Source organism: Gobio gobio (genome assembly GCF_949357685.1).
Source record: "Gobio gobio genome assembly, chromosome: 25".
NCBI classification, from domain to species: Eukaryota; Metazoa; Chordata; class Actinopteri; order Cypriniformes; family Gobionidae; genus Gobio; species Gobio gobio.
Window position 1 is genome coordinate 31,450,338 of NC_137121.1, and position 27,211 is coordinate 31,477,548.

A 27,211-nucleotide genomic window follows, 5' to 3' on the forward strand; every position below is an offset into this window, starting at 1 on the left:
CAGATATTTAGGAAACCTGCAATGCTACAGCTGGTTATTCTACTTTGAAATGTGGATTCCGTGTTGGAATGTCTGTTTTTGTTTTGGTCTGTGCGACGACGCCGGTTCCCAGTTTACCCAATAGTATTTCGACACCCCAGGTTGCCAGTTGTCGGAAAACACAGCGTATTGCAGCCATGGAAGCCAGCGAACAAACTGGGTCAGAGATCACAGATTCTACCTGACTTAAAAAACCTTGGCATCCATCTAAAAAACACGGATAGAGTGTGCAAGTTTCCTTGCCTTCCATTGTCAATTGCGCTAGTTCCTGTTGCGTGTCCTCTAACTGGCAACCCGCGTGAGTCGAGTCTGTGTGGGAGGGGGCGGGGCAAACAATATTTTGAATTTGCACTACAGTACCCATTTCAACCACTAGCTGTTTTTCTTACATACAGCACCTTTAAATGTAAGTACAATGTAAGAACATGTATGTACAAGTTATGTACAATGTATACAAGTTATTTGTATCAAGTGCTGTTTTTTAATGTAAGTACATTGTAGGTAGAGACTGTTAAATATAAAAATGAAATTGAAAGCATTTTTGCTTTTAGTTATGACAAGACAAACTCGTTGTAACTGGAAATGTATCACATTGTGCCAGGTTTGGACACAGTGTAAAGCTTAGCATGTGTTTTAAAAGTGCCTAGATTTTTCTTTGATTGTTGATTGTGTTTAGGAATTATTTTGTTTGACTGGAAATGTCATCTTTCTCAAACATAGCAATCTGCTTTTCCTTGAAATGGTGTTTTTTATATATATATATATATATATATATATATTTTTTTTTTTTTTCTTAAAACTTTAAGATAAAGGTGAATGTCTTCAGTGTACTACTAACTGTAACACTATAGCTGCTGTTTTGCTTCAGTAAATGATCTTAGATCCTCTGAAGAAGAGAAAGAAAAGCCGCATTTCCACCAAAATTACCTGGAACAATTTTTCCCAGGATTTCGTCCTCCGCATATAATATTAATAAAGCCTGAACCTCGTCTGTCGGGCCATTGGTCGTATTCTTCAACTTCATTGTTGTTTCTAATAGCAAACAAATCTTACTTCACACACCACAACAGACTTTAAAAATGGTGGTTGATATGAAATGCTGCGTGGAGTCAACCAATCAAAATGGTGTGTGTACTCAACCAATCAGCATGTTTAGCACCCAAGTCCCACCCCCGAAAGTTCCTGAACTTTGAAAAAGTTCTACCTTAGCCGCGTTTCCACCGAAATTACCCGGAACAATTTGTACCAGGAACTGTTTTCCCCCCAGATCTGCTACTGTCTGCGTTTCCACTGCGGTCTAAAGTACTGGGAAGATTAGGCAAATTAGTCTGGTGATGTAGGACTGTGCGCGGTTGCTCCTCCCAGTCAGCGACGGACAGTAATAATTTTTGCGCGATACTGTCTGCAACAAAAACGTTTGGAGATTCAAGCAGCGCTGCTTTTGGTAGTTATGTATTGTTTTAATAAAGAGGTCATTAACAAAACGGCGGAAAATGAGACGAGCACTGATACTTAAGCGTATTCTGAAAGCTCGTAAAGCTAGATTTAAAATAAGACAACGTATGTTATTATCAGCTATTACGGACATTGACCGTGAGATGGCTGAGACGAACGCGCCATTGGACAGAAAGAGCAAGACTGATATTTACTGAACGCAGAACGAACGAACCTCGCAAAAAAGACTTTTAAAAATTCCGGTTGAAATAAAATACTGCGTGAGTTCAATCAATCAGCATGTTCAGCGCCCAAGTCCCACCCCCGAAAGTTCCCGAACTTTGAAAAAGTACTACCCTGGGAGCAGGGGCGTTTGGAGGGGGAAATATTTACCCGGAACTTACCATTTAGACCCTGGTTCCTGCGGTCGAAACACACCGAGTACCATCCCAAAGTTCCTAGTTCCTGCGGTGGAAACGCGGCTCTTGTGAGCAGGGACTTTATGAGGGGGTAATTTTTACCTGGAACTTCATTTAGTCCCTGGTCCCTGCATTCGAAACACACCGAGTACCACCCCATAGTTCCTAGTACCTGGGGAAAGTTCCTGTGGTGGAAACGCGGCTAAAGTGTGGTTAAACCATCAGCAAATACAATACAACCAAAATGTATGTACCGTTTTGTTTTAAGACTGTACTGACATCTGCAGGTGTCTGAACGCAGCCTGCCTCCTCGCCCTCAGAGACCGCAGTCGCTCCATGATCGAGTCCTTGCTGAGATCAGACAGGATCACAAACTGAAACCTGTGGAGCCGCACAGTTCACAGAGATGTATGTTAATCACGCATTACACCTAAACAATGCAAGTTTTTAAAAACACTTCTGTAATTCTATTCAATTGTATGATGGATCACTCACAGCTATATTTTGCCACTCTTCAGCATTCGGCTCGTTACCATGTCTGGCACACACCTGCCAATGTGACATCAAATCAACTTCCTGCATTGACCTGTCCGTCACCGGAGCACAGTACCGCCCACCGTCTCGCACACGTGTTCTTCTAAAAGCTCCAACACTGGCAGAAATGGAGGAGATGAGTATATTTGAGGTGAGATATTTCAGTGCAGTCGGCATTTCTTCTGTAATCTTGCTCTTTCCTGTGTGACAACAATGCATTTATTAATACTATTTTGACTTTAAGACTTTAAAGGAATAGTTCACCCAAAAATGAAAATTACCCCATGATTTACTCACCCTTAAGTCATCCTATAGGTGTATATGACATTCTTCTTTCAGACGAATACAATCAGAGTTATATTACAAAAGTCCAGGCTAATCCAAGCATTAGAATTTGATTCATAGTTGCTCTCTTTTTGAAGTCCATAAAAAGTGCATCTGTCCGTCAAATAACTGCTCCACGCGACTCCGGGGTGTTAATAAAGGCCTTCTGAAGCGAATCGACGCGTTTGTGTAAGACAAATATTCATATTTAAAACTTTATCAAGTAAACTTCCGGCCCACTGCCTTCCGTGGAAAAGTGTTGAATGTTGAAAGTGAAACTCAAGATGCGTACATGACGTCATGACGAGCGGATCTGGTCGCGTTAGTCTTTCAATCGGCAGGGGAACTTTCAACTATTTTTCCATAAATTGAACAGGGAAGGCGGTCGGTAAATGGTAAATGGACTGCATTTATATAGCGCTTTGAACAGACCTACGGCCATCCAAAGTGCTTTTCGGTCAGCCGGAAGTTTACTTGATAAAGTTTTAAATATGGATATTTTTCTTACACAAACGCATTGCTTCGCTTCAGAAGGCCTTTATTAACACCCTGGAGCCGCGTGGAGCAGTTATTTGATGGGCAGATGCACTCTTTATGGACTTCAAAAGCAGAGCAACTATGAATCCAATTCTAAAGCTTGGATTAGCCTGGACTTTTGTAATATAACTCAAATTGTATTTGTCTGAAAGAAGAATGTCAAATACACCTAGGATGACTTGAGGGTAGACGTGCCGGTATACGGTAATACGATATACCGCAATAATGAACATGCACAATATTGTTATCGTGGGCACTTAAAAATACCGTGAATAATTATTTCTTACGAATTATTCATATTTTTAGAATGCATATTAAGAATACTTTACCCATCAACCATTTAAAACGTACCATACCTCAAAGAGGAACGTGCACTAATGTAAACAAACCGTGCATGAGCCGAGCACATGGCGGAAGGAGTGAAGGAGACTGAAGTGCACATTCACTCTCTGACAGCAGAGGGCGCTGACGGAACCGCAGAAATGCAGCCGTTTCCCCGGTAACCCTCGTAAACAAAACGATACGGTGCTCATCAGATAACAAAGACTTAAGGCTATTCATTTTCAAACTTAAACATTTTATAATTTAATCTGGACTAAATTACATGCCCTAGATATTGTTTGAATATGTTCTGATTGTTGTTCAGTCACACACTTTACAATAGGTCTCCATTATTTAACATTAGTTAATTCATTAAACTGACAATGAAAAATACTTCTAAAGCATTTATTAATCTTAGTTCAATGTAAATTTCAGCAAAATAATAACATTATTAAAATCAAAAGTTGTAACCGTATTATTTAATGGACCTGAGCTAACACTAACAGTTGCTTTTTTTTAACTAACATTATCAAAGAATAATAACTGTATGCTAATAAATGTAGCTATTCGCATTTTGTTAATGTTAATGCATTAACTAGTGAGACCTTATTGTAAAGTGTTACCTTTTTGTTCTTTATAATTCTTTAGCACTTTAATCTGTTTTAAATATTTGCTTACTTTATACATTTTTGTGTATTGCTTTATTGTATTTAAATGTTTGGTTCTTTTTGTTCTAAGAAAGTTATTAAACCTGTTATAGTATGACACCACTTTTTTTTGCAACTTATGTCAATACCGTGATAAGACCGTATATACCGCGATAAAAGCTTCAGCAGTTAATCGCAACATGAAGGCCTAAGGGGTAGAAATGGGATTGAGCCTAAAACATGTCCTGGCTCTTCCAAGCTTTATAAAGGCAGTGAATGGCAGCCCAAAATTTGAAGCTCAGAAAAGTGCATCCATCCGTTATAAAATTGCTCCACAGGGGGTTAATAAAGGCCTTCTGAAACAAAGCGATGGGTTTGGGTAAGAAAATATCTATATTTAAAACTTTATAAAGTATAATATCTAGCTTCTGGCAGAATGCCTTCCGTATTCAACTTATGGAAAAAGTGTAACTGACGTGAAAGTATGAACTGCGAGAGGCGGAAGTCGGTCTGGAGGAAGCTAGATATTTTACTTTATAAAGTTTCAAATATGGATATTTTTCTTATACAAACCCATCAATTTGCTTCAGAAGGCCTTTATTGACCCCCTGGAGCCGTCTGTAGTACTTTTACAATGGATGGATGCACTTTTATGAGCTTCAAACTCGTGGACCCCGTTTACTGCAATTATGAAGCTTGGATTAGCCAGGACATTTTTTTTATATAACTCCGATTGTATGTCTGACAGAAGAATGTCATCTACACCTAGGATGGCTTGAGAGTGAGTAAATCATGGGGTAATTTTCATTCTTTGAACTATCCCTTTAAGGATGTGTTGCATAGAAAACCAGCAAAACTTCTGATTCACATGAGAATTTCACAAGCTGGTTTCGCGAGTTTGTGTGCCCATATAATCTTCGTGAAAGTGGTAAACAGATTTGGCTTGCTGTCTGCTATAGAGGGGCTCGGAGAGGATATTCTACCCGAGCTCCGATTGCCCCCCCTATAACAGGCAAAATTGTACAAAAGGAGGAGCAGGGGAGGAGGAGGGATGCTGCAGGAACTAAAAATGGGAAGAGGCAAGCTGCTGGTTTTATACCTTGGTATTGATTGGAAGATTTGATGGGCATACAACTCCCGAAATTACGTTTAATAACTTCACTTGTTGGAAAACTCTGGTAGCTCTCCCTGACTTAATTAGTTTGAGTTGTAATTTTAAGTGAAATAATTGCAGCTCTGTTTTTATGAAGGATGAAGAATCTCCAGATGGAATGGATATCAGGCGGGTGGAGAGCTCCCCTACACCTCTGAAGAGAGATCGCTCCTTCTCTGAACACGACCTGGATGAGCTCAGAGGGGAAATGATATCATCCCGCTCAGAATTACCTCCGCTCACAGGTGTCGGGCCCCTAAGAGGAGAGAGACCTCGATCACACACGCTGACGGGGGTCGGACCACCACACATCTATCAAGGTCAAATTAGTTCAACAAATTTTAACAAAATGTAATTTATATTTTTATATAAAAAAACAAAGGATGTCAACATTAAACTTGAACACATTCATTTACACTAAATACAAAATAATAATGCTTAAACACATTATTTATTTTATATAACTTAAAGGATTACTAAATAATAAAATATCCATATTTAACACATTATAAAGTAAAATATCTAGCTTCGGCTTCCATATTCAACTTGCGCAGAAAGTGTAACACCTCTCGCAGTTGTCATGTAACGTGTTGATCAAAACTCATGAAGACAACGAAGAACTGGAAACAGACTTTAATAACCAAAACTCACCGAGAACACACGTTAGCATTGACGAAGACTAACAAAACCTGGGTGAGAACTAAGGACTTAAATACACTGAGCAAATGAGGTAAAAGACTACACACAGCTGTTTATAAATGATGGTTGCCATAGTAACAAAGGATTGGCAGGAAACTGAACAAAGGAATATGGGAAGAATCAAAATACAAACTGAAAGTCCAAAATACAAACAGTACCATGACAGCAGTTCAAAGCGCTTGCGCTACATCCAACGTTATCATCGCAGCAATTATACTTTCTTCATAAGTTAAATACGGAAGTAGGGGAGAGCGGGGGACAAACTTACGTGGGGTAAGTTGTAACGCACATTAAAACTTTCCCCACATGCCAAGATGACGAAACGTGGTGTATTTACTAGATGCCATATCAACATTATTTAGAGAAAAAAATGTGCCTGAATTAAAAAATCTTCGGAAGATATCACTGAACATTTATTTAACCATAGCAAAAGTAAATTTTTTACCTAAGTTTATTTTTCATCTCTGTTTTTGTGCTTATTTAAAATAAGAAAAATCTGATATTTAAATCTTCTATCTCGACTTTTAAATAACAGCTAGTTCTTTAATGCTGATCTTACAGCAGAACACACGAGCCGGTGTTAAATCCCAGTTGTGCAGGTGGGGCAATGAGCTCCCATTAGAACTACGCTATTATATTCTATAAGAACTATAATTCTATTGAGAACCCATGAGAAAGAGGTGAATAATGACTGAGAGTCAATGTTTAGAAATTATTAATTACTTTTATGTTTTTAACTATGCTGCATAGCTGTATTTAGCGGTGTTTGTTGTCAAGCTCAAAAATGTTTTTTTTTTTTTTTTTTAAATTAAAAAAAAAGGTAATAATTGTATTTTATTGACAAAATATTTTAGTTTTTCTTGGATATTATATTATATTAGGTAACATTTTAAGCTGTCTTATGGTCATGTTACAATGTGCCCCTCACATGTACCCCACCTATGGGGCATGTTGTCACATTTCACTTCCATTCTTTCGGGGTAAATCAAGAAAAAAGTATACACTGTATCAATGAAACAAAACCACATAACCACAAAACGTGTGAAATGAATGTGGAAAAAAATAAATACTCTGAACCCCAAGTGGATTTAAACATACTGAGAAAGTCAAAAAGCGTTATAGGTTGTGCCCCACTCTCCCCTAGGTCTGCCGTAATCTAGATATTTTACTTTATAATGTGTCAAATATGGATATTTTTCTTACACAAATGCATCACTTTGCTTCAGAAGGCCTTTATTACAGTTTTTCTCTATTGGTTTGGCTCATTTCTTGAAACAGAAATTACGTTCTCAAAATTATAAGATCGTTTGCAAAACAGTCTTACAGTTGCAAAAGCTAATATCTCTCACAAAACTGTTCACTCATGCTTCAGAACTAAATTTCTTTCCCATATAAATAGTCAGTGCCACCAAAATGGCAAAAGATCCTTCTCAATTGCTTTGTCTGGTCTGTTTCAAGAAATGAGCCATTCTCGACACTTTTGGTGCTTTTGGCAAAATAACGTGGATGGTTCGGCACAACACCATGGTTCACCTGCAAAAGCTCATACCTCTCCCAAAATAGTTCACTCTTGTGTCAAAACTAAATTTCCTTCTCATTTAAACTGTCAGTGCCCCCAAAATGCTTCGTCCCTTTGGCATTGTGTAAGCACTGCAAGTCAAAATGTTTAGATGTTTTGTCACTATGGCAGAGGACCATTGATATCCCTCATGTCCACCTTTCAGTCTTAGCCCAGTCATTCATTGACAATGGTTACTGTACTGTTTTTTTTCTCTCTAGCTAACAGAAATACAATTGTGTATAAAACTGAAAAAAAGAAATAGGATTTTAGGGTAAGAGTAGCCTCCAAGGTTTGACATCACACATTGCACTCATACTGCCAAGGAAATTGTAACCATTTTTATTCACACACACAGTAACTTCCATACATCAGAGTAAAAAGAAAAGGTATACAGCATAATATACTGTAATATAAATACACAAACAACAAAAAATAATGAAAATTATATACAGCCTACAGTGCTGTAAATAAAGCAGGATTTTCACAACTAACAGTTCTTCACTGGTCATTGTCCTCACCCTCCCTCTCCTGGCCATCCACACACTGCTGTTCTCAATCTTAAACACTTTTAAAATTTCTACTTTTCTAATGACATAATCTGGGTTTGATTTTTTTTTTTCAGAGATATTGTTAGAGTAAAGTATATGAATATATTGACCAAACCGTACACACAAGACCAGTACTGCATATTGATGAAAATATTTATTTCTCTTCACATTGTAAAATCATTCGATTCATTCATGCATTTTCAAAGGTTTTTTATATCTGCTGAGGTTGGGCTGAAGTCTCTGTCCAGCCTCTCTCAATGTGAACCCATGGGCACTCCGTACTCATGGTCAACCAAGGCTGCCCGAATCGCATCTGATAAATTTGGTCCCCGTCTTCTTTGGCCACATCCTACTCCAGGTCTACCTCTTCCTACCCTCTCTAGCCCTCTCTACACCCTCCCTCTCTTCCTCTACGGGCTCCCCCTCTCATCCTCACTCTTCCTCTTCCTCAAGCAGGCAGTTGCCCTTGTTCATTTACTTGGCCAGGTGCCTCCATGTTCAGAAATTGTACTGGTCCTGCATGGTCAAGCTCTTTACATACAGTGAGGAAAATAAGTATTTGAACACCCTGCTATTTTGCAAGTTCTCCCACTTAGAAATCATGGAGGGGTCTGAAATTGTCAGGTGTATGTCCACTGTGAGAGACATAATCTGTATTCCGCACTTTCAGAAAGTGCATAATCCGCACTTTCTGTAAAGCTGCTTTGAAACAATGTGTATTGTGAAAAGCGCTATACAAATAAATTTGAATTGAATTGAATAATCTAAAAAAAAAAAAATCCAGAAATCACAATGTATGATTTTTTAACTATTTATTTGTATGATACAGCTGCAAATAAGTATTTGAACACCTGTCTATCAGCTAGAATTCTGACCCTCAAAGACCTGTTAGTCTGCCTTTAAAATGTCCACCTCCACTCCATTTATTATCCTAAATTAGATGCACCTGTTTGAGGTCGTTAGCTGTATAAAGACACCTGTCCACCCCATACAATCAGTAAGAATCCAACTACTAACATGGCCAAGACCAAAGAGCTGTCCAAAGACACTAGAGACAAAATTGTACACCTCCACAAGGCTGGAAAGGGCTACGGAGAAATTGCCAAGCAGCTTGGTGAAAAAAGGTCCACTGTTGCAGCAATCATTAGAAAATGGAAGAAGCTAAACATGACTGTCAATCTCCCTCGGACTGGGGCTCCATGTACGATCTCACCTTGTGGGGTCTCAATGATCCTAAGCAGGGCCGTTTTAAGAAATTTGGGGGCCCGAAGCAAAATGGACATGGAGGCCCCCCCAATACCACCCCAACCCACCCGCACTCACGCAAAGCCTACAGGAACCGCAGCATAGCCATACAGTTTAAGTTCACCCACACTTTATATAAATAAAAAGGTTTACAGTGCAAATTCTGTTGTTGCATATACTGTGCATAAAATTTGAAAACATTTGCAAAAAACACCACTGTATCATTGAAAAAAAAAAGTGTAAACCTTTAAGTAACCATTTTTTAAACATCTATAAACATTACATTTACATAGATAGACTGACCAGATATTCCTAACACTTTGGGAATACTTAAAGGGTTAGTTCACCCAAAAATGAAAATTCTGTCATTAATTACTCACCCTCATGTCGTGACCTCCGTTCATATTCGGAACACAAATGAAGATATTTTAGTTGAAAGCTGATGGCTGAGAAAGGCTTCAGACAGGCCTCCATTGGCATTCAGTACATTGACACTTCCAAGATCCATGAAAGGCACTTAAAACGTCGTTACAAAGTCTATCTCACCACAGTGGCTCTACAATAAGTTTACGATGTGACGACAATAGTTTTTGTGCGCAAAAAAAAATCAAAATAACACCTTTAACCAACTTGTTCTCGACTTCCGTGTGTGCCTCCACGACGCATGCGCGAGAATATGACGCAGATCCGGCGTTCGGACATATGACCCAGAAGCGATTTGTTTACGAGCAGAGGAAGACGCGTGTGTCTAAGCTGTTAAATTCTACATTGATCGTGCTTTAGGTCTCGGCGTAGTTCTCAAAATGGGGTTAAAGTGTGTATTTCATGGATTCCCGAACGCCGGCGCTGCGTCATATTCTCGCGCATGCGTCGTGGAGGCACACACGGAAGTCGAGAACAAGTTGGTTAAAGGTGTTATTTAGATTTTTTTTTGCGCACAAAAACTATTGTCGTCACATCGTAAACTTATTGTAGAGCCACTGTGATGAGATGGACTTTGTAACGACGTTTTAAGTGCCTTTCATGGATCTTGGAAGTGTCAATGTACTGAATGCCAATGGAGGCCTGTCTGAAGCCTTTCTCAGCCATCAGCTTTCAACTAAAATATCTTCATTTGTGTTCCGAAGATGAACGGAGGTCTTACAGGTGTCGAACGACATGAGGGTGAGTAATTAATGACAGAATTTTCATTTTTGGGTGAACTAACCCTTTAAGGGTTACTAGTTGGTTTGTAAACTGTCTATAAACATTATCTGGATGGTTATTATGAAGTTGCAGAATACAGATGACTATAATACCTTGTTAAATAGTTAATAAACAGTACCAGTAAAACATGTAAACAGTACCTGTAAAACATGTGGGTTGTCCTGATACTGTACTTAAAAATGTAACAGTGTAAAAATTGCCACACAGAATAAAGTAACTGTTCAAGATCCATTGGTAACTTATACAAATAATGTCATATTTGCATTTCTGTCACTACCGTATATATCCCGACACTAGCACATTAAGATAAGCTATGAAAAAAATCATGTTCCTCTGCCTCTTTCTGGTTAAATAATGTTTATAATAATTGTTAATATAGCATGCTATATTAACTCCAGGTTACCGTATTTATGCATAGCATAAATAATAGTTAGTATAGCATGCTATGCCACTTTCATCAAAACCTATTACAAAGCTATAGCAATCTTATGTCATTCCATCTGTTCGAAAAAAAAGTTGCACTAACTGTTCGTTACAAGCAGCATTTGCCGTCAGGCAGGTAAGTTAGCTAACATTAACATATTTTTGCTAGCCTACCTGCTGCAAACTTACACCATTTTTGTACAAGACAAGTAGAGTTATTTTATCCAGTGTAATTTATTTATCACATACCACTATCTTGTTTTTTTATCATCCTGCTCTTCCTTTCTTTTTTTTCCTTTCTGGCTTCCTGAAGCATAAAATTCCGCTTCGAATCCGAAGCGATTTTGTATTTTGCCGGCTGCAGAGATCGCGTGGTTGGCTGGCTGCTGTCAGCGACTACTGAGAGTGACCCCTTGAGGGGGATCCTGATAACAGTGTCATTGCACTTTACTGCATTGACTATCAATGGGGCGCTCACACAGTTTGTCGTTTCATTTTATTCTTAACCTGTCGTTGTCTTGGGGCCCCAGGCCAGCTCGGGGCCCCAAGCAATTGCTTGGTTTGCCTGCCTTGTCGCGACGGGCCTGATCCTAAGAAAGGTGGGAAATCAGCCCAGAACTACACGGGAGGAGCTGGTCAATGACCTGAAAAGAGCTGGGACCACCGTTTCCAAGGTTACTGTTGGTAATACATTAAGACGTCATGGTTTGAAATCATGCATGGCATGGAAGGTTCCCCTGCTTAAACCAGCACATGTCCAGGCCCGTCTTAAGTTTGCCAATGATCATTTGGATGATCCAGAGGAGTCATGGGAGAAAGTCATGTGGTCCAATGAGACCAAAATAGAACTTTTTGGTCATAATTCCACTAAACGTGTTTGGAGGAAGAAGAATGATGAGTACCATCCCAAGAACACCATCCCTACTGTGAAGCATGGGGGTGGTAGCATCATGCTTGTCATGTTTGTCATGTTTTTCTGCACATGGGACAGGGCGACTGCACTGTATTAAGGAGAGGATGACCGGGGCCATGTATTGCGAGATTTTGGGGAACAACCTCCTTCCCTCAGTTAGAGCATTGAAGATGGGTCAAGGCTGGGTCTTCCAACATGACAATGACCCGAAGCACACAGCCAGGAGTGGCTCTGTAAGAAGCATATCAAGGTTCTGGCGTGGCCTAGCCAGTCTCTAGACCTAAACCCAATAGAGAATCTTTGGAGGGAGCTCAAACTCCGTGTTTCTCAGCGACAGGCCAGAAACCTGACTGATCTAGAGAAGATCTGTGTGGAGGAGTGGGCCAAAGACATTGAGACATTGAGACATGTACTTAGACATTTGCAATTTGATGAAATTAATGAGAAATGCTATTCTGTTGTGAACAATTGCCAAGTGGTTTGGAGATTTGTCCATGTTGTTTTGAGGATGTAATTTCTGTTTCAAGAAATGAGCCAAACCAATTGAGACACTCAAATTGAGTCTTCATCACACTGTCAGCTGTGTGTCGTTAATCACCTCATTTGCACCTGTTTTTAAGTTCCCTTGTTTCTGTTTGTTGTTTTCGGGTTGCGTCAATGTTTGGATGTTGTGTGCTACTCATACTGTGGATTTATTAAAGACAGTTTATTTAAAGACTGACATTTAAGTATTTTAATATTAAACTGTCGACACACATCAGGTTTGTTAAGACAATTTTAAAATTGTAATTTTAAAGGTGCAGTGTGTAGTATTTATGAGGATCTATTGACAGAAATGCAATATAATATACATAGGTTGTCAGTGGTGTATAAAGACGTTACATAATGAACAGTTATGTTTTTATTACCTTAGCATGAGTCATTTCTATCTCCATACACCACGGGTCCCCTTACAGTGAAATCAGCATTTTGCGCCGTCATGTTTCTCCAGTAGCCCTAAACGGACAAACTTCTCAACAGAGCGCTACTCACTCTTCTCCTGTCTCAGACGATGACATCTTTGTCCTGTTTCGGCCACAGTAGCTTCTCTGTGCTTCAAAAGTGAGGGGTGAGCAGTGGGCGATTGCAATTCACAACCTTACCGCTTAATGTCGCTAAAATTTACACACTGCACCTTTTTAAAGGCTTGAAGTTCAAAGGTTTGAAGTAGTCTTAAATTTGAAGTAGTTTTAAAAGCGTGAAGTTGAAAGCCATGTAGCCTCCAATAGATGTTTTGGCTAGAATGTTTTAGCATCTTTGAGCAGATTTAACAGAGAGAGAGAGAGTGAAATGAATGCATCCTTTCTGAATTATTAAGTTAAGATGCCTGACTGTCTTTCTCTCTTCTCCACTGTTTTTTTCCCCCCTTTTTTTCTCTCCAGCCTCGTTTCCTGTGCTTGACAGGATGCCCCCGTCCACCTTTCACTCCTTTAGTTCAGATGACAGAAGCAATGATGATGCAGGAAGTGCTGCAGCATCCCATGGGATCTCCAGACGTCAGTGGATGGTCAGTGGTATTTTGCCCCAGTTTTTAAAGGAATAAAGTGTGTAGCATCTGTGACGTGCTGTTGATTACCGCAGACAATTATTTCTGTTTCTTAAAATGAACGGAAAGCATTTCACAAAACTTCCCCCATAGAGATCCATTGCCTACATTATTGTAAAATTGTTACAGACTGAAAGACCTGAGTCTTCTTCTTCATCTCCCTCCCACACAGGAGGAATTCTGTCATCCAGTCGACAGTCTGGCCTTAACAGTGGATGAGGTCATCAACGTGCGCCGGATACTTGTCAAGGCTGAGATGGAGAAATACATGCAGAACAAAGAGCTTTATAATAATCTAAAGAAGGGCAAGGTGTGAATGTCTGTATGATTCATCCATAATCTGATTAACATCAGTCCAGCACCCCAATGAAAACTGTTCGTCTTTGTTTTGTTCATCTGTGTTTCAGATATGCTGCTGTTGTCGGATAAAGTTTCCACTCTTTTCATGGCCGTCCACGTGCCTCCTGTGTAAAAGGTCTCGGTTTAATTTTCATAAATATTAAAATAATATTATATATCATAAATCACAGATAATAACTGGAACAAGGAATATTAACGTGGTCTGTGTCACTGTTTTTAACATTTAGTTGTGATTTCTTTCTCTTTTAGGTCTGTCTGTAACTCTTGCAGTGCAAAGGTACTAAATATTTATTTATTTATTTAAATCTCATGTAGCACTTGTGTCAAACTCCACTACTGTCCTGCAGAGTGTAGCTCCAACCAGCTCCAAAACCCCTGCCTGGAAGTTCAAAGACCTTGATTAGCGGATTCATGTTCAATTAGGGTTTGGATCTGAACTCTGCAGGACAGTGGGCAAATTCCAAACTGCGTTTTTGCATACTTGAAGGGAACAATGGGAAGAGGACACGTGTTCCAAACGAAAGTGAACAACTAAATCCCTTCACGAAAGGCCCTTAGCGAAGGGAACATGTAATGGTCACTTCAAGGAAGTAATTTAGGGCCATATTTACTAGCAGCTTGCGCCAGCCCAAACCAGGCATTAAAAACTACTGTCAGGATGTGCTAAAGACTGGAAATTGGCCAGCAGCCATATCACCCTGTAGCCCAAGACTGGTTTCCCACTGAAGCTAAGCAGGGCTGAGCCTGGTCAGTACCTGGATGGGAGACAAACTGGGAAAACTAGGTTGCTGCTGGTAGAGGTGTTAGTGAGGCCAGCAGGGGGCGCTCACCCTGTGGTCTGTGTGGGTCCTAACACCCCAGTATAGTGATGGGGACACTATACTGTAACAAGCACCGTCCTTCGGATGAGACATTAAACCGAGGTCCTGACTCTCTGTGGTCATTAAAAAACCCAGGATGTCCTTCGATAAAGAGTAGGGGTGTAACCCCGAAATCCTGGCTAAATTGGCCCCTGTCCATCATGGCCTCCTAATCATCCCCATATATGATTGGCTTCATCACTCCTCTCTCCTCTCCACCATAAGATGGTGTGTGGTAGGCGTTCTGGGGCAATATGGCTGCCGTCGCATCATCCAGGTGGTGCTGCACATTGGTGGTGGTTGAGGATATTGCCCCTTCTATGTAAAGCGCTTTGAGTGTCTAGAAAAGCGCTATATAAGGGCCCGTCCACACGGAGACACGTATCACTGTATACGTATACATTTTTTATCGTATTGCCGTTTCATCCACACGGATCCGGTGTTTTGGGAGACTGAAACCGCTATTTTTTGAAACCGGGTCCTAAAGTGGATAAATCTGAAAACGACACCGTTGCGGTTTCGTGTATACGGCCAATCCGTATATTTTGTGAAACGGTGATGTCATCACACCACGTCCTGCGCGGGGAAGACTAGAGGAGATACAACTACGGGCACTGGGCATGCGCACATCAATACTGCGTTGTTTAATTACTGTATTTGCATTATTGTAAGGGTATGTTTAGGGTTGGGGTAGGTGTATGTGTTAATAAAACACATCTGGTAAGTAGCAAATTTATTTATTGTTATTTTATTGTGAGATTTTACCTCACCTCCGACTGATGCCGTACCCCTTCTAGCCACAACTCTTCTCCGTTTTTAGTGTTTTTCTGTGGCAGAATTACAGTGCCACATACTGGCCTGGCATGTATACTACATCGTTTTGAGCCGTTTTCATGCTCTCGTGTGTACGCAGATATTTCTTGAAACGAGGAAAAAAGATTGGATAGGGAAAGTTCTGGCTTCGTGTGGACATGGCCTAAATGTGACTTATTATTATTAAAATTAGCGCTGAAAAGGCGTGAACAGGGTTATTTTTGCAGCTGATCTTATTGCATATGCATTTGTAGGAGTTTCCCTTTCAGACGCAGAATTTATGGGAGGAGAATATTTAAATGAATCATGCAAGGGGATTTACTAAGGTTTGCGCTTGTCAATTTACTGGTGTTTGCGCCTTTATTTACCACCTAAAAAAAGCATGTCTTAAACCAGACGCTAACTGGTAGATTGCGTTGGTCATTATAGAAATGATATTGTTGTCGTCAGTAGATCACGCGTAGAACTTTCCTCTCCCATCTGCACTTTTTTTGGGATTGCGCTCTTACGCTAATTTTCCCTGTTTAGTAAATCTGGCCCTTAATTGTTTATGGTCATGTTATGTATGGACAAGTGATTTATTTAAAATCTAGATATGGCAGGAGAGTTGGCGTTAACGTATAAACTGAATAATTAAAATAGTTTTGTATGAAATGCATTTCATATTAAATTAAAAAAAGTTTTGTAGGTAAGAAATTTGTTTAATGCTTAGTTTATAAAGTAAGGAGCAGATCAGGAACAATCACTCGCGCACACACACAGATAAAGCATATTTTAAAAACTCCATTATAAATGGACATTTATTTGTATCATATATTAACAGAAATAAGATATTCCTGTTTAATATTGTTTTGGTAGCATTTCATGTGAAGCTAATCTTTCATTGCTTCATAATGACACACAAGTGCCCTGCTCCCTCCAAAGTCCCCACTTCAATGGCCCTTCAGAATAATTAGGGCATAGGGATGCTCACTTCCCATTGGAATTTGCCCAAGCAGTGGCCTTCCAGGAACTGAGTTTGACATGGCCAAGGTTGTAAAGTAACATCTTTATAACAGGGATCACAAACATAAAAAAATATTGTCAATATTCTATAATATAGAATATTGACAATATTTTTTTATGTTTGTGATCCCTGTTATAAAGATGTTACTTTACAACCTTGGCCATCCACATAGTTCATGCTGAATGATCCTTGGTTCACTTAGTCCAGTGGTTTTGCAGCTGGCAAATGCCCCCCCCCCCTTAATTAATGACATATTTATAGTTTTTTGTTGACATTTACTTATTCACATATTTATTTTACATTGTTTTCTGCACCTATTGAAGATAGATTATAGATTCATAGCATTATAACGGCAAGTAAACCCATATTTCAATACCACCATCGATCATATCAATACCACCATCGACAGTGTTACAACCCAGAAACAGATCACCACATACCCTAATCAGAAGCCTTGGATGAACAGGGAAGTTCGACTCCTGCTGAAGTCACGCAATACTGCCTTCAGATCAGGAGATGCACAAGCCTACAGTACATCCAGAGCAAACCTGAAGAGGGGGATCAAAAAGGCCAAGCACTGCTACAAGCTAAAGATAGAGGGTCACTTTTCCAACTCTGACCCTCGACGCATGTGGCAGGGCATCCAGGCCATCAGTGACTACAAACCCCCCCACTCCACCCCCGCAGCCACTGATGTCAACTTCCTGAACGAGCTAAATTACTTTTATGCTCGTTTTGAAAGAGACCACAGAGAAACTGCCACCAAGCTCAAACCCTCAGCTGACCACCCACCAATCACACTCTCCTCCACAGATGTCTGCAAGGCACTGAGCCGGATCAGCGCGCACAAGGCTGCTGGACCAGACAACATCCCTGGACGTGTGCTCAGGGCATGTGCGGAGCAGCTCGCTGGGGTTTTTACAGACATTTTCAACCTGTCTCTTGCCCAAGCAGCTGTACCGACATGCTTTAAACGCACTTCCATTGTGCCAGTGCCAAAACACTCTAACCCGAGGTGCCCTAATGACTACCGCCCTGTAGCACTCACACCCATCGTCATGAAGTGCTTTGAGCGGCTGGTCCTGGAACACCTAAAAGACTCTCTACCATCCACATTGGACTCACACCAGTTTGCCTACCGCAGCAATAGGAGCACAGAGGATGCCGTTTCCATGGCACTGCACTCTGTGCTCACCCATCTGGACCATAAGAACACTTATGCACGCATGCTGTTTGTTGACTTCAGCTCAGCATTCAACACTGTCATCCCATCCAAGTTAATAGCCAAACTTGGAGACCTGGGCATCAACACTTCAATGTGTAACTGGATTTTGGACTTCCTAACTGACAGACCCCAGAATGTTCGTTCAGGATTCACCTGCTCCACATCCATCACACTCAACACTGGTGTACCACAGGGCTGTGTGCTAAGTCCGTTTCTCTACTCCCTCTTCACCGCCGACTGCAAGCCTGTGTATGGATCTAATTCCATCGTCAAGTTTGCGGACGACACTACGGTGATTGGTCTCATCAGCAACAACGATGAGACTGCCTACAGGGAAGAGATCCAGCATCTGGCCACATGGTGCGCTGATAATAACCTGCTCCTCAACACCACCAAAACGAAGGAGCTCATCGTGGACTTCAGGAAGGAGTCAAGAGGCACACACGACACCATCCACATCAATGGAATGGCTGTTGAGCGTGTCTCCAGTTTCAAGTTCCTGGGGATCCACATCTCGGCGGACATGTCGTGGACGACCAACACCTCCAGCCTGGTCAAGAAGGCTCACCAGCGCCTCTTCTTCCTGAGGACACTGAGGAAGAATCAACTCTCCTCGGCTATCCTGGTGAACTTCTACCGCTGCGCAATAGAAAGCATCCTGACCAACTGTGTGGCAGTGTGGTATGGGAGTTGCTCTGTTGCGGAGCGCAAGGCACTGCAGCGGGTGGTGAAAACTGCCCAGCGCATCACAGGGTCTCCACTACCTGCCATCGAGCACATCCAGAGGAAACGCTGTCTGCATCGAGCTCGCAGCATCCTCAAGGACTCCTCTCACCCAGCCCACAGACTGTTTTCTCTCCTGCCCTCCGGCAGGCGTTTCAGGATCCACCGGACCAGGACCAGCAGACTAAAGAACAGTTTTTTCCCCAGAGCTGTCTCTTTATTGAACTCAAACCCCCGCTGATCCACTTCCCTCATAAACTGATAACTCTCCTACCTCACATCTTCCTTCACTTTGTTATTTGCACTACCGACTGTTTATCACAGTAACAACTGTTTACATATGCATCTTACACTGCCATATCTTAAAGGTGAACTATGTAGGATTTTTGCAGTAAAACATCCAGAAACCACTAGGCCAGTGTTATATATTTTGTTCAGTTGAGTACTTAGAATATCCCAAATGTTTTCAACTATTTGTAAATCGTGAGAAAATTGCTATTTTAACCAAGGAGCCGGGACGTGTGAGCTATGCGTGTGAGGGAGTCGCCTGTCGATTGCGTCATATCTGCGTCACCCTCGGTCTCCGGTTGTATTCAGTGAAACGCTGTACTCTCACTGCAGTGTGAACAAGTGTCATAGCAGCCGCCGAGCGAACGTCATAACTTCCTTTTCAACACACTCAGATATATCTAATACGATAAACAGAGCTGCGTTACCTCACACTCAGCACTGGAGAAGAGGAAGTGCCGCCGGCAACCGTGTCATAATAAAAGTCCCGCCAGCGACTATGCCATAATAACAGTCCCGTTCTTCAATCGCTCCTGCGGCCTTGCTCAGCTCCACAACACTCGCTCCTGCTCTGCTTCAGACTACAGTAATGTTAATAATCGCATCCATGAACATGATTTCTGCCCGAGTCCTATCCTGACTGTTTCCCACCGGCTGTGAGGTGAAGACCACATGTCCCGAGATTCTGCGCTCAAACGTGGCGTCATCAAACTACGCCTTTGTTTTGAACAGGCGACCTCTAGTGGACGGAAAAGTTACATAGTGTAGCTTTAACTGGATTGTGCTCATTTGCACTGCCGACTGTATTTATAGTACCAATGTTTACATTTGCATTTTGCACTGTACTTCTAACTGTAATACGCAACCACTTTTCCACTGCACTTTACACTTTTTTTTTTTTTTTTTTTCGGATAGCTCTGTCCATAATTTATTGCACTACCCTAATCCACTGCTATTCCTCATATTAGCCTAACATATTATTGTATACCTCTATCTGTAAAATTCTGTTTATAGTAATAGCCATCTGTATATTTATTCACTGTACATATTCACCTGTAAATTCAGTTCTGTTTATAGTAATAACGTCTCTCTATTTATACATATTTATACATATTCAGTACATATCCATGTCCTGCACTTACGCATCCATTGTATATCCTGCACTTGCTGCTATTGCACTTCTGGTTAGACCTAAACTGCATTTCGTTGCCTTGTACTTGTACTTGTGTAATGACAATAAAGTTGAATCTAATCTAATCTAATCTAATTTAAAGGGGTAGTTCACCCAAAAATGAAAATTCTGTCATTACTTCCTCACCCTCATGTCGTTTCAAACCCGTAAGACCTTCGTTCATCTTCAGAACACAAATGAAGATATTTTTGATGAAATCTGAGAGCTCTCTGACCCCTCCATAGACAGCAACTTTACTACCTTTCTGGACCTTGAAAGTGTTAATTAAGACATCATTAAAATAATCCATGTGACTCCAGTGGTTAAACTTTAATTTTATGAAGCGACAAGAATACCTTTTGTGCGCAAAAACAAACAAAAATAACGACTGTATTCAATAATTTCTGTTGTGTTTGTTGTGTAAGACGTAGTAAATACAGTCCAGGGCTTCCAGGTTACGTCAGAGATACGCCAGCACACCGGCTTACCATTGGCCGATGCTGTTCACGTGAGCACCGTGACACGTGTGTGTGATGCTGATGCAGGAGCTGACCAATGTAAACAGCGTAGAAGGCTGACACAGACGTGAGGAAATTGCTGAATACAGTTTTGTTTGTTTGTTTGTTTTTGCGGCCAAAAAGTATTTCCGTCGCTTCATAAAATTAAAGTTGAACCACTGGAGTCACATGGACTATTTTAATGATGTCTTTACTGCCTTTCTGGGCCTTGAAAGTGGTAATTAAATATCTGTCTACGGAGGGGTCCGAGAGCTCTCGGATTTAATAAAAAATATCTTCATTTGTGTTCTGAAGATGAACAAAGGGACGACTTGTGGGTGAGGAATTAATGACTAACCCTGAACTAACCCTTTAATGTGTATGGCTCATATTTTGTTTTATCCTGTGTATTTTTGAGGATGGGACACACAACCTTTCCAATGTTGGCATCTGCCTAAAATGCCTACTAGCCAGTAATAGATGAATTTACAGTTAAATATGCTAGATTGTTTGATTGGACACACAGCCTTTGACGTCAGCGACAAATTATATCTTCCTAAAGTTGATACGTTTATTTAATTTGCTAACTATGCAGGATTATATGGTTAGTTGCATTCTATTCTATTATTACCCGCCTGCTCTCCCACTATTTGCGGACCACTGCTTTAGGGCTTCCTGTTTGAAATTGTTTGCTATACTCTGTTTTCTCAATTCATTCTAATTACACATTATTTCAACAGTAGACTCAAACTCCATGGGTGATTTTTGCTTTATTCTGTTCTTTTAACAGATGAAGATTCCCTACAAAAAGATGGCACACATTCCAGTGTACACTGTGGGATTTCACAGCAGTGCGAAGAGTCACAAGAGTGGTGTCTATAAGTGAGTAAATATATACTGTGTCTAAGTCTACTGTGTATTGCAGCCACATTCCACACTGGGAACTGTCTGTGCTGACATCCTGAAAAAAAAGTTAACTATGCTTGTTTGTTATTAGCCCGACTGTTTGAATCACCAAAAGTAGGCCTATACTTCCAGTATTTAGTACTGTATTCAGGGCTTGTCCAGTAAGCATTTGACGTGGAATAAAATCAGTTTAACAATCAATACATATTGGCCTGTAGTTTTTGGTGATAGCCAAGTGTTTATCACAAAGACAACTTTGCATAAGGAAGAGACTTGACTTATGTCGATAGCCACCTATTCTGACTCCACTGTCTCCCCACAAATCCCACTCACTAATTAGTGCTCTGTAGCACTGTCAATAACAAAGTTGTCAATAACAAATATTATTGTGGTGCGATTTACAAGAAAATACAGTTTCAGATTTTCTACTTCAAAGTTTTTTTTTTTTTGATTGAATGTGTTGCAGTTTCTTTGTAATTGTTATATTTACTAGCAATTTCTGAGTGAAAACATTGAACATTTCTGAGGGGGACATTGAACATTAGGGAGTTTAACTGCTCCGGATAAACAAGGGACATCATCCAGGTAACCACACACAGTATTAAAGGTTCCATGATGTGGATTTTTTAAAAATTATTTTATGTTTTCTGTGGTGTACTTATATTGTTAGTATGATTTTTACATCATAAAATGTCATAATTTAGAAATAAAAGGCATTTTTTCTATCCTGATACTAGCCCTCTGGCTTGAATGCTCTGTTTCAAGGGGCGTGTCTGCTGTGAGACTTCAGTGTAAACGCCCACTGTTGTGATTGGCTGACATCTTTGCATTTGAAATGCATATTACATTTTTACTATTACAGCTGTCGAGATGAACGAATCGTGAAAGTGTTGATTATAGCATTATTTTTTAGATCTTTTCCCATCACATGAAAGGTTGCAGTGATGAGCAGTGTTGGGGAAAGTTACTTTGAAAAGTAATGCATTACAATATTGCGTTACTCCCTTAAAAAGTAACTAATTGAGTTACTTAGTTACTTTTTAAGAAAAGTAATGCGTTACGTTACTTATGCGTTACTTTTTCTCACCTGGGCTGGGCTTGTTTTTGTTTTGTTTTTTATAACAAAGTTATATTTTTGTGCAACGGTAAAGACTTCTTCATACCAAAATTGAAATAATAAAAATGGTAAAAATGCAGATTCCCGCATGAACAGTAGAGGGCGCAGCTCTGGATAATGGTAGAATAGGATGCAGGAGAAAAAAGTTTTACCAATAAAAACTAAAAATCTAGTAATTTTCATCATCAAAGGTCAGCAGCAAGACATTGGTCAATTCAATATAAAGGTAGATTTTGCATACAAATATTATGTTTTATTTAACATTCAATTATTGGAGGTTTGCATAGTATTTTGATTTTGCATTTGACTGATTTTATTCATTCTGAGGAGTACAGAATCTTTATTGTGCAAGTGAGATAAATAAATGCTCACATTTAGTCTAGAACTACAATAACCATCATGTTCACACACACACACCTCTGCACTTATTTTTCTCAACATGGGGACAGGAGAGCTGTCAGTCAAATTAATGTGAAAAAGTAACTTGCGTTACTTTTTTAAAAAAGTAACTCAGATATTTTGTTGTAAATTTGAAAAGTAATGCGTTACTTTACTAGTTACTTAGAAAAAGTATTATTACGTAACTCAAGTTACTTGTAATGAGTTACCCCCAACACTGGTGATGAGCATTGAGTACACATGCAGTCTGTTTGTCATGTGAATGCAATGATCTCGTCATCATTATCTCGTATAAAGAGTGTTCTTTGATCGCTCTCTGTAGTTTAATCACCATTTAAATAACAGATTTGTTTCATGCTACTTAGATAAACAATGTGAAGTTAATCTTTTAGTCACTTAATTCACTGATGCATGCAGATTAAACGATGTGTGAACTTGAATAATTAGCTACACATCAGAAATCACTGATCACAAATCAGGCGTTAATTAACACTGTTACTCACTGTTTGTGGCGGTGCTGTCGAATCCATATGGTAAAAGTTTGTTGTAAAGCCTGTGCTGACATTGCCACTGAATTAAATGTAAAAAATAAACTGAATCTATTTTCTCCAAATTCTCTGGGCGGGCAAAGCAGAGAAAGAGGAGGCAACCTTTCCCCGTATAGACTTGGTCGGCATTACTGGGGACGCCCAAAAAAACGTCATATTCGCCATATGCCATGGGGGAAAACAAGCCATTAGAAAGAATGCACGTAGTCCTTGTTAGACGCCTTATCTTTACTCTGAAACTTCAGATAACTTAAAGGACAACTCCGGTGAAAAATGAACCTAGGTGTAATTAACACATGGTTACCAAGCAGATTGTTCTCTGGGATGCGTTTTCATGAAAATCGAATGTAAAGAGTTTTATCTCTGAAAGCAGATTAGCTTATAACGCGAGTGAACGGGGCACAGAGTAAGTAAAATTAAATCGCTAGTTTATACCACTAACAAGGCTCAAAATAGCCTCACACTAACATGGTAGCATAATGAGGGTCCCTACATGCAAACCGAAGCATTGAGAACTTTGTAAGTGTACAAACAGTTTAATAAGAAGATACTTTATAAAGACAGAATATTACGCGTACACAGACAGGAGCCATCTTGACAAGTCGAGCCACGAACGCTGTGCTAAGCGTTTGTGGCTCGACTTGCGAGACTGTTTTCCAAGATGGCTCCTGTCTGTGTACGCGTAATATTCTGTCTTTATAAAGTATCTTCTTATTAAACTGTTTGTTCACTTACAAAGTTCTCAATGCTTCGGTTTGCATGTAGGGACCCTCATTATGCTACCATGTTAGTGTGAGGCTATTTTGAGCCTTGTTAGTGGTATAAACTAGCGATTTAATTTTACTTACTCTGTGCCCCATTCACTCGCGTTATAAGCTAATCTGCTTTTAGAGATAATGCATTCGATTTTCATGAAACCGCATCCCAGAGAACAATCTACTCGGTAACCATGTGTTAATTACCCCTAGGTTCATTTTTCACCGGAGTTGTCCTTTAATAGAGGTGCAGAACGCCACATGGCAACTTTTCGAGACTGCACCAAGTAAAAATAAATCGTAATCATTACAAAGAGTAAAGATAAGGCGTCTAACAAGGTCTACGTGCATTCATTCTAATGGCTTGTTTTCCCCCACGGCATATGGCGAATATGACGTTTTTGTGGGCGTTCCCAGTAATGCCGACCAAGTCTATGACGACATAAGGGGAAGATTCCAGATCGGCTCGTCTGAGCTTTCATTTTCTCAAAGGCAGAGCAGGAGACCTAGGGCTTGGTTTACACTAGGGATGCCACAATTCTCAATATAATATTGAACCGTTCGGTACGGCATTCACGGTTCAATACGCGCTTGTGAATTGCGGTTTTTCATTAAATAATAATTTTTCTACAAATGCTATGATTTGCCTCCATCCCAATAGCCTACTGAACAACGCGACATACATTCACATCACACGTTAGTGGTAGAGTTATACTCACGGAACACTATAGATATTCACAATCAAGAAAGTTCATTATTTGCATGCGTTTTAAAGCCTTGCCGGCTCATTCGCGTGCACGGTTTTAACATGCGCTTTTCCGAGCGCGCGCACTAAACGCCTGTCAAACACGTGATTACTGAAGTAGTCGTCTTACTGCGCTAATAATACTGTCAAATACACACAAGGTTAACACAAACACAGTCGGTTATGTCTAAAGTGAAAGTAAAATCGCGTGTGTCTGTATATTAGATGCACGGAGGTCTTAAATGGACAACAGAGCAGTAGTGAACACGCGGTCCTTAAAGAGACCGTTCGCCTCTAAAATTACACTGAAAAAAATGGTGTTGGATTTACATGATTTAATCGTGTACATCGGCTCCACATGCTTCAATTAAGTTAAACAAACATAATTTGTTCACATAATTTCAACATAATGGAATTAAGTACTTTTTAAGTAACCGAATTGAGTAGTCTCACAATGATTTTAATATAGCTCCCTAACAACGGTGGTGCACACGGGGGCATGAGACCCTGCCTCTTTAATCAAAACACATGTTTATTTTTGTATATTTTTGTTGTCTCTTGACTGATCTTAAATACTGTATTCAGTAGCTTTCATTATATTTGCCAGCAATAGCACATCATTTACATGCTAAATGTGAAATGCTCTGTAATGACATGTGCTGAGTCAGTCCACAGCCTAAGCAATCGCTCCGCTCTTCTCCACTATGGTAACCCAGTGTAATTTAAATGGTTCGAATAATTCCAACATAATTAAACATTAAACACCAATAAACAATATAAAGTCTCCCCCTTTTTTCTCATTTTGCCCAAAAACATCAAATAACACTTAATTTCAACAATTTTACTCTAGTCGTCAAGTCCCAAGCAAAGCATGCTGGGAACTACAGTTTCAGCAAAAATCATTTTCGAGTACTTAATTGGTTCACATTCACCCCAAATAATTGAATCTAGTAGATTGCACATTTTAGAGAATTACATTAATCGAAAGCAATGAAATCATGTTTAGAAGAGAAACACAAATTTGTTGCGTAGATCACAAATAATATGATTAAGTAAATTGGACAACATGTGTTTTCCTGTTTTTTCAGTGTATGTAATTATTTACTCGCTCTAATATTGTTCCAAACCTGTATTCATTTCTCGATGAAAGAATTTATTTTTGAATAAACTATCCGTTTAATGTTAATACAACAACAAAAGACAAAGAGAAAATCACTCACTGCTCTTGACTGAAAAAACGAATACAGTAGCTTTAATAAGAATCAATGTATATTTTATAGTGAAGTCTATGTAGTGTTTTATTTTTACATTTATTCAATTTCATACTTAAATGCTGCTGTACTACTGTTGTAATTCTGCCAGTGTAAATCTTTATATACATTATATTTTACAATACATTAGGAATGTGTACAAGGGTTTTTTTTAAAGTAAAGTTTTAAGTTTAAGTAAGGGTTTTCAATTCTTTTAAGTAAAATAAAGAAAGAGTATTGCAATAAAAAATAGCCTTTTTTCTCCTTAACCTCTTGCTGTTCCTGTTGCCTAAGAATAGAATAACAAAAAACTGATGTGACAAGCCATTAGAACCGAACCGAACCGAAAACCGTGGTTAAAAACCGAGGTATGTATTGAACCGTGGACTAACTGTATTGTTGCATCCCTAGTTTACACCTATCTCCATTTCTAGCCACTGGGGGACCATAGACATGCTAGGCTAGGGGAACTCCTATTAATGTTAAAAAACCTCATAAAGTGAAATTTTCATGTCATGGGACCTTTTAGAATCAATGGTTCATAAAATTCTTGAACAGGTAATTTTGATTAAATTTAGCTTTTTTTTTTTTTTTTTTGTCTTGTGGACTATATGTAAACATCTTTTATGTAAAATATATTTTTCAGGACAGAACTAAATAAAAAATAACATGCATTTTGTATGATCTCTTTTTTTTTTGTTAACATTATTCGCAGATTCCACAAGGGGTTCACAAACTTTCAAGCAGGACTGTATATCAAATTCTAAGAGATAGATAGATAGATAGATAGATAGATAGATAGATAGATAGATAGATAGATAGATAGATAGATAGATAGATAGATAGATAGATAGATAGATAGATAGATAGATAGATAGATAGATAGATAGATAGATAGATAGATAGATAGATAGATAGATAGATAGATAGATAGATAGATAGATAGATAGATAGATAGAT

The 27,211-nt window shown here is 39.5% G+C and overlaps 1 protein-coding gene across 1 annotated transcript in view; it reads left to right on the forward strand.

The window, feature by feature from the left end:
- spire2 (spire-type actin nucleation factor 2) overlaps positions 1-27,211 on the forward strand; it is a 77,118-nt gene that overhangs the window by 47,532 nt on the left and 2,375 nt on the right. The window contains exons 7-14 of the mRNA XM_079809683.1: positions 2,180-2,300; positions 2,411-2,577; positions 5,506-5,728; positions 13,425-13,549; positions 13,761-13,898; positions 13,996-14,063; positions 14,198-14,225; positions 21,322-21,413. Coding sequence (XP_079665809.1) covers positions 2,180-2,300; positions 2,411-2,577; positions 5,506-5,728; positions 13,425-13,549; positions 13,761-13,898; positions 13,996-14,063; positions 14,198-14,225; positions 21,322-21,413 — 962 coding nt within the window. The remainder of the gene's footprint in view (positions 1-2,179; positions 2,301-2,410; positions 2,578-5,505; positions 5,729-13,424; positions 13,550-13,760; positions 13,899-13,995; positions 14,064-14,197; positions 14,226-21,321; positions 21,414-27,211) is intronic.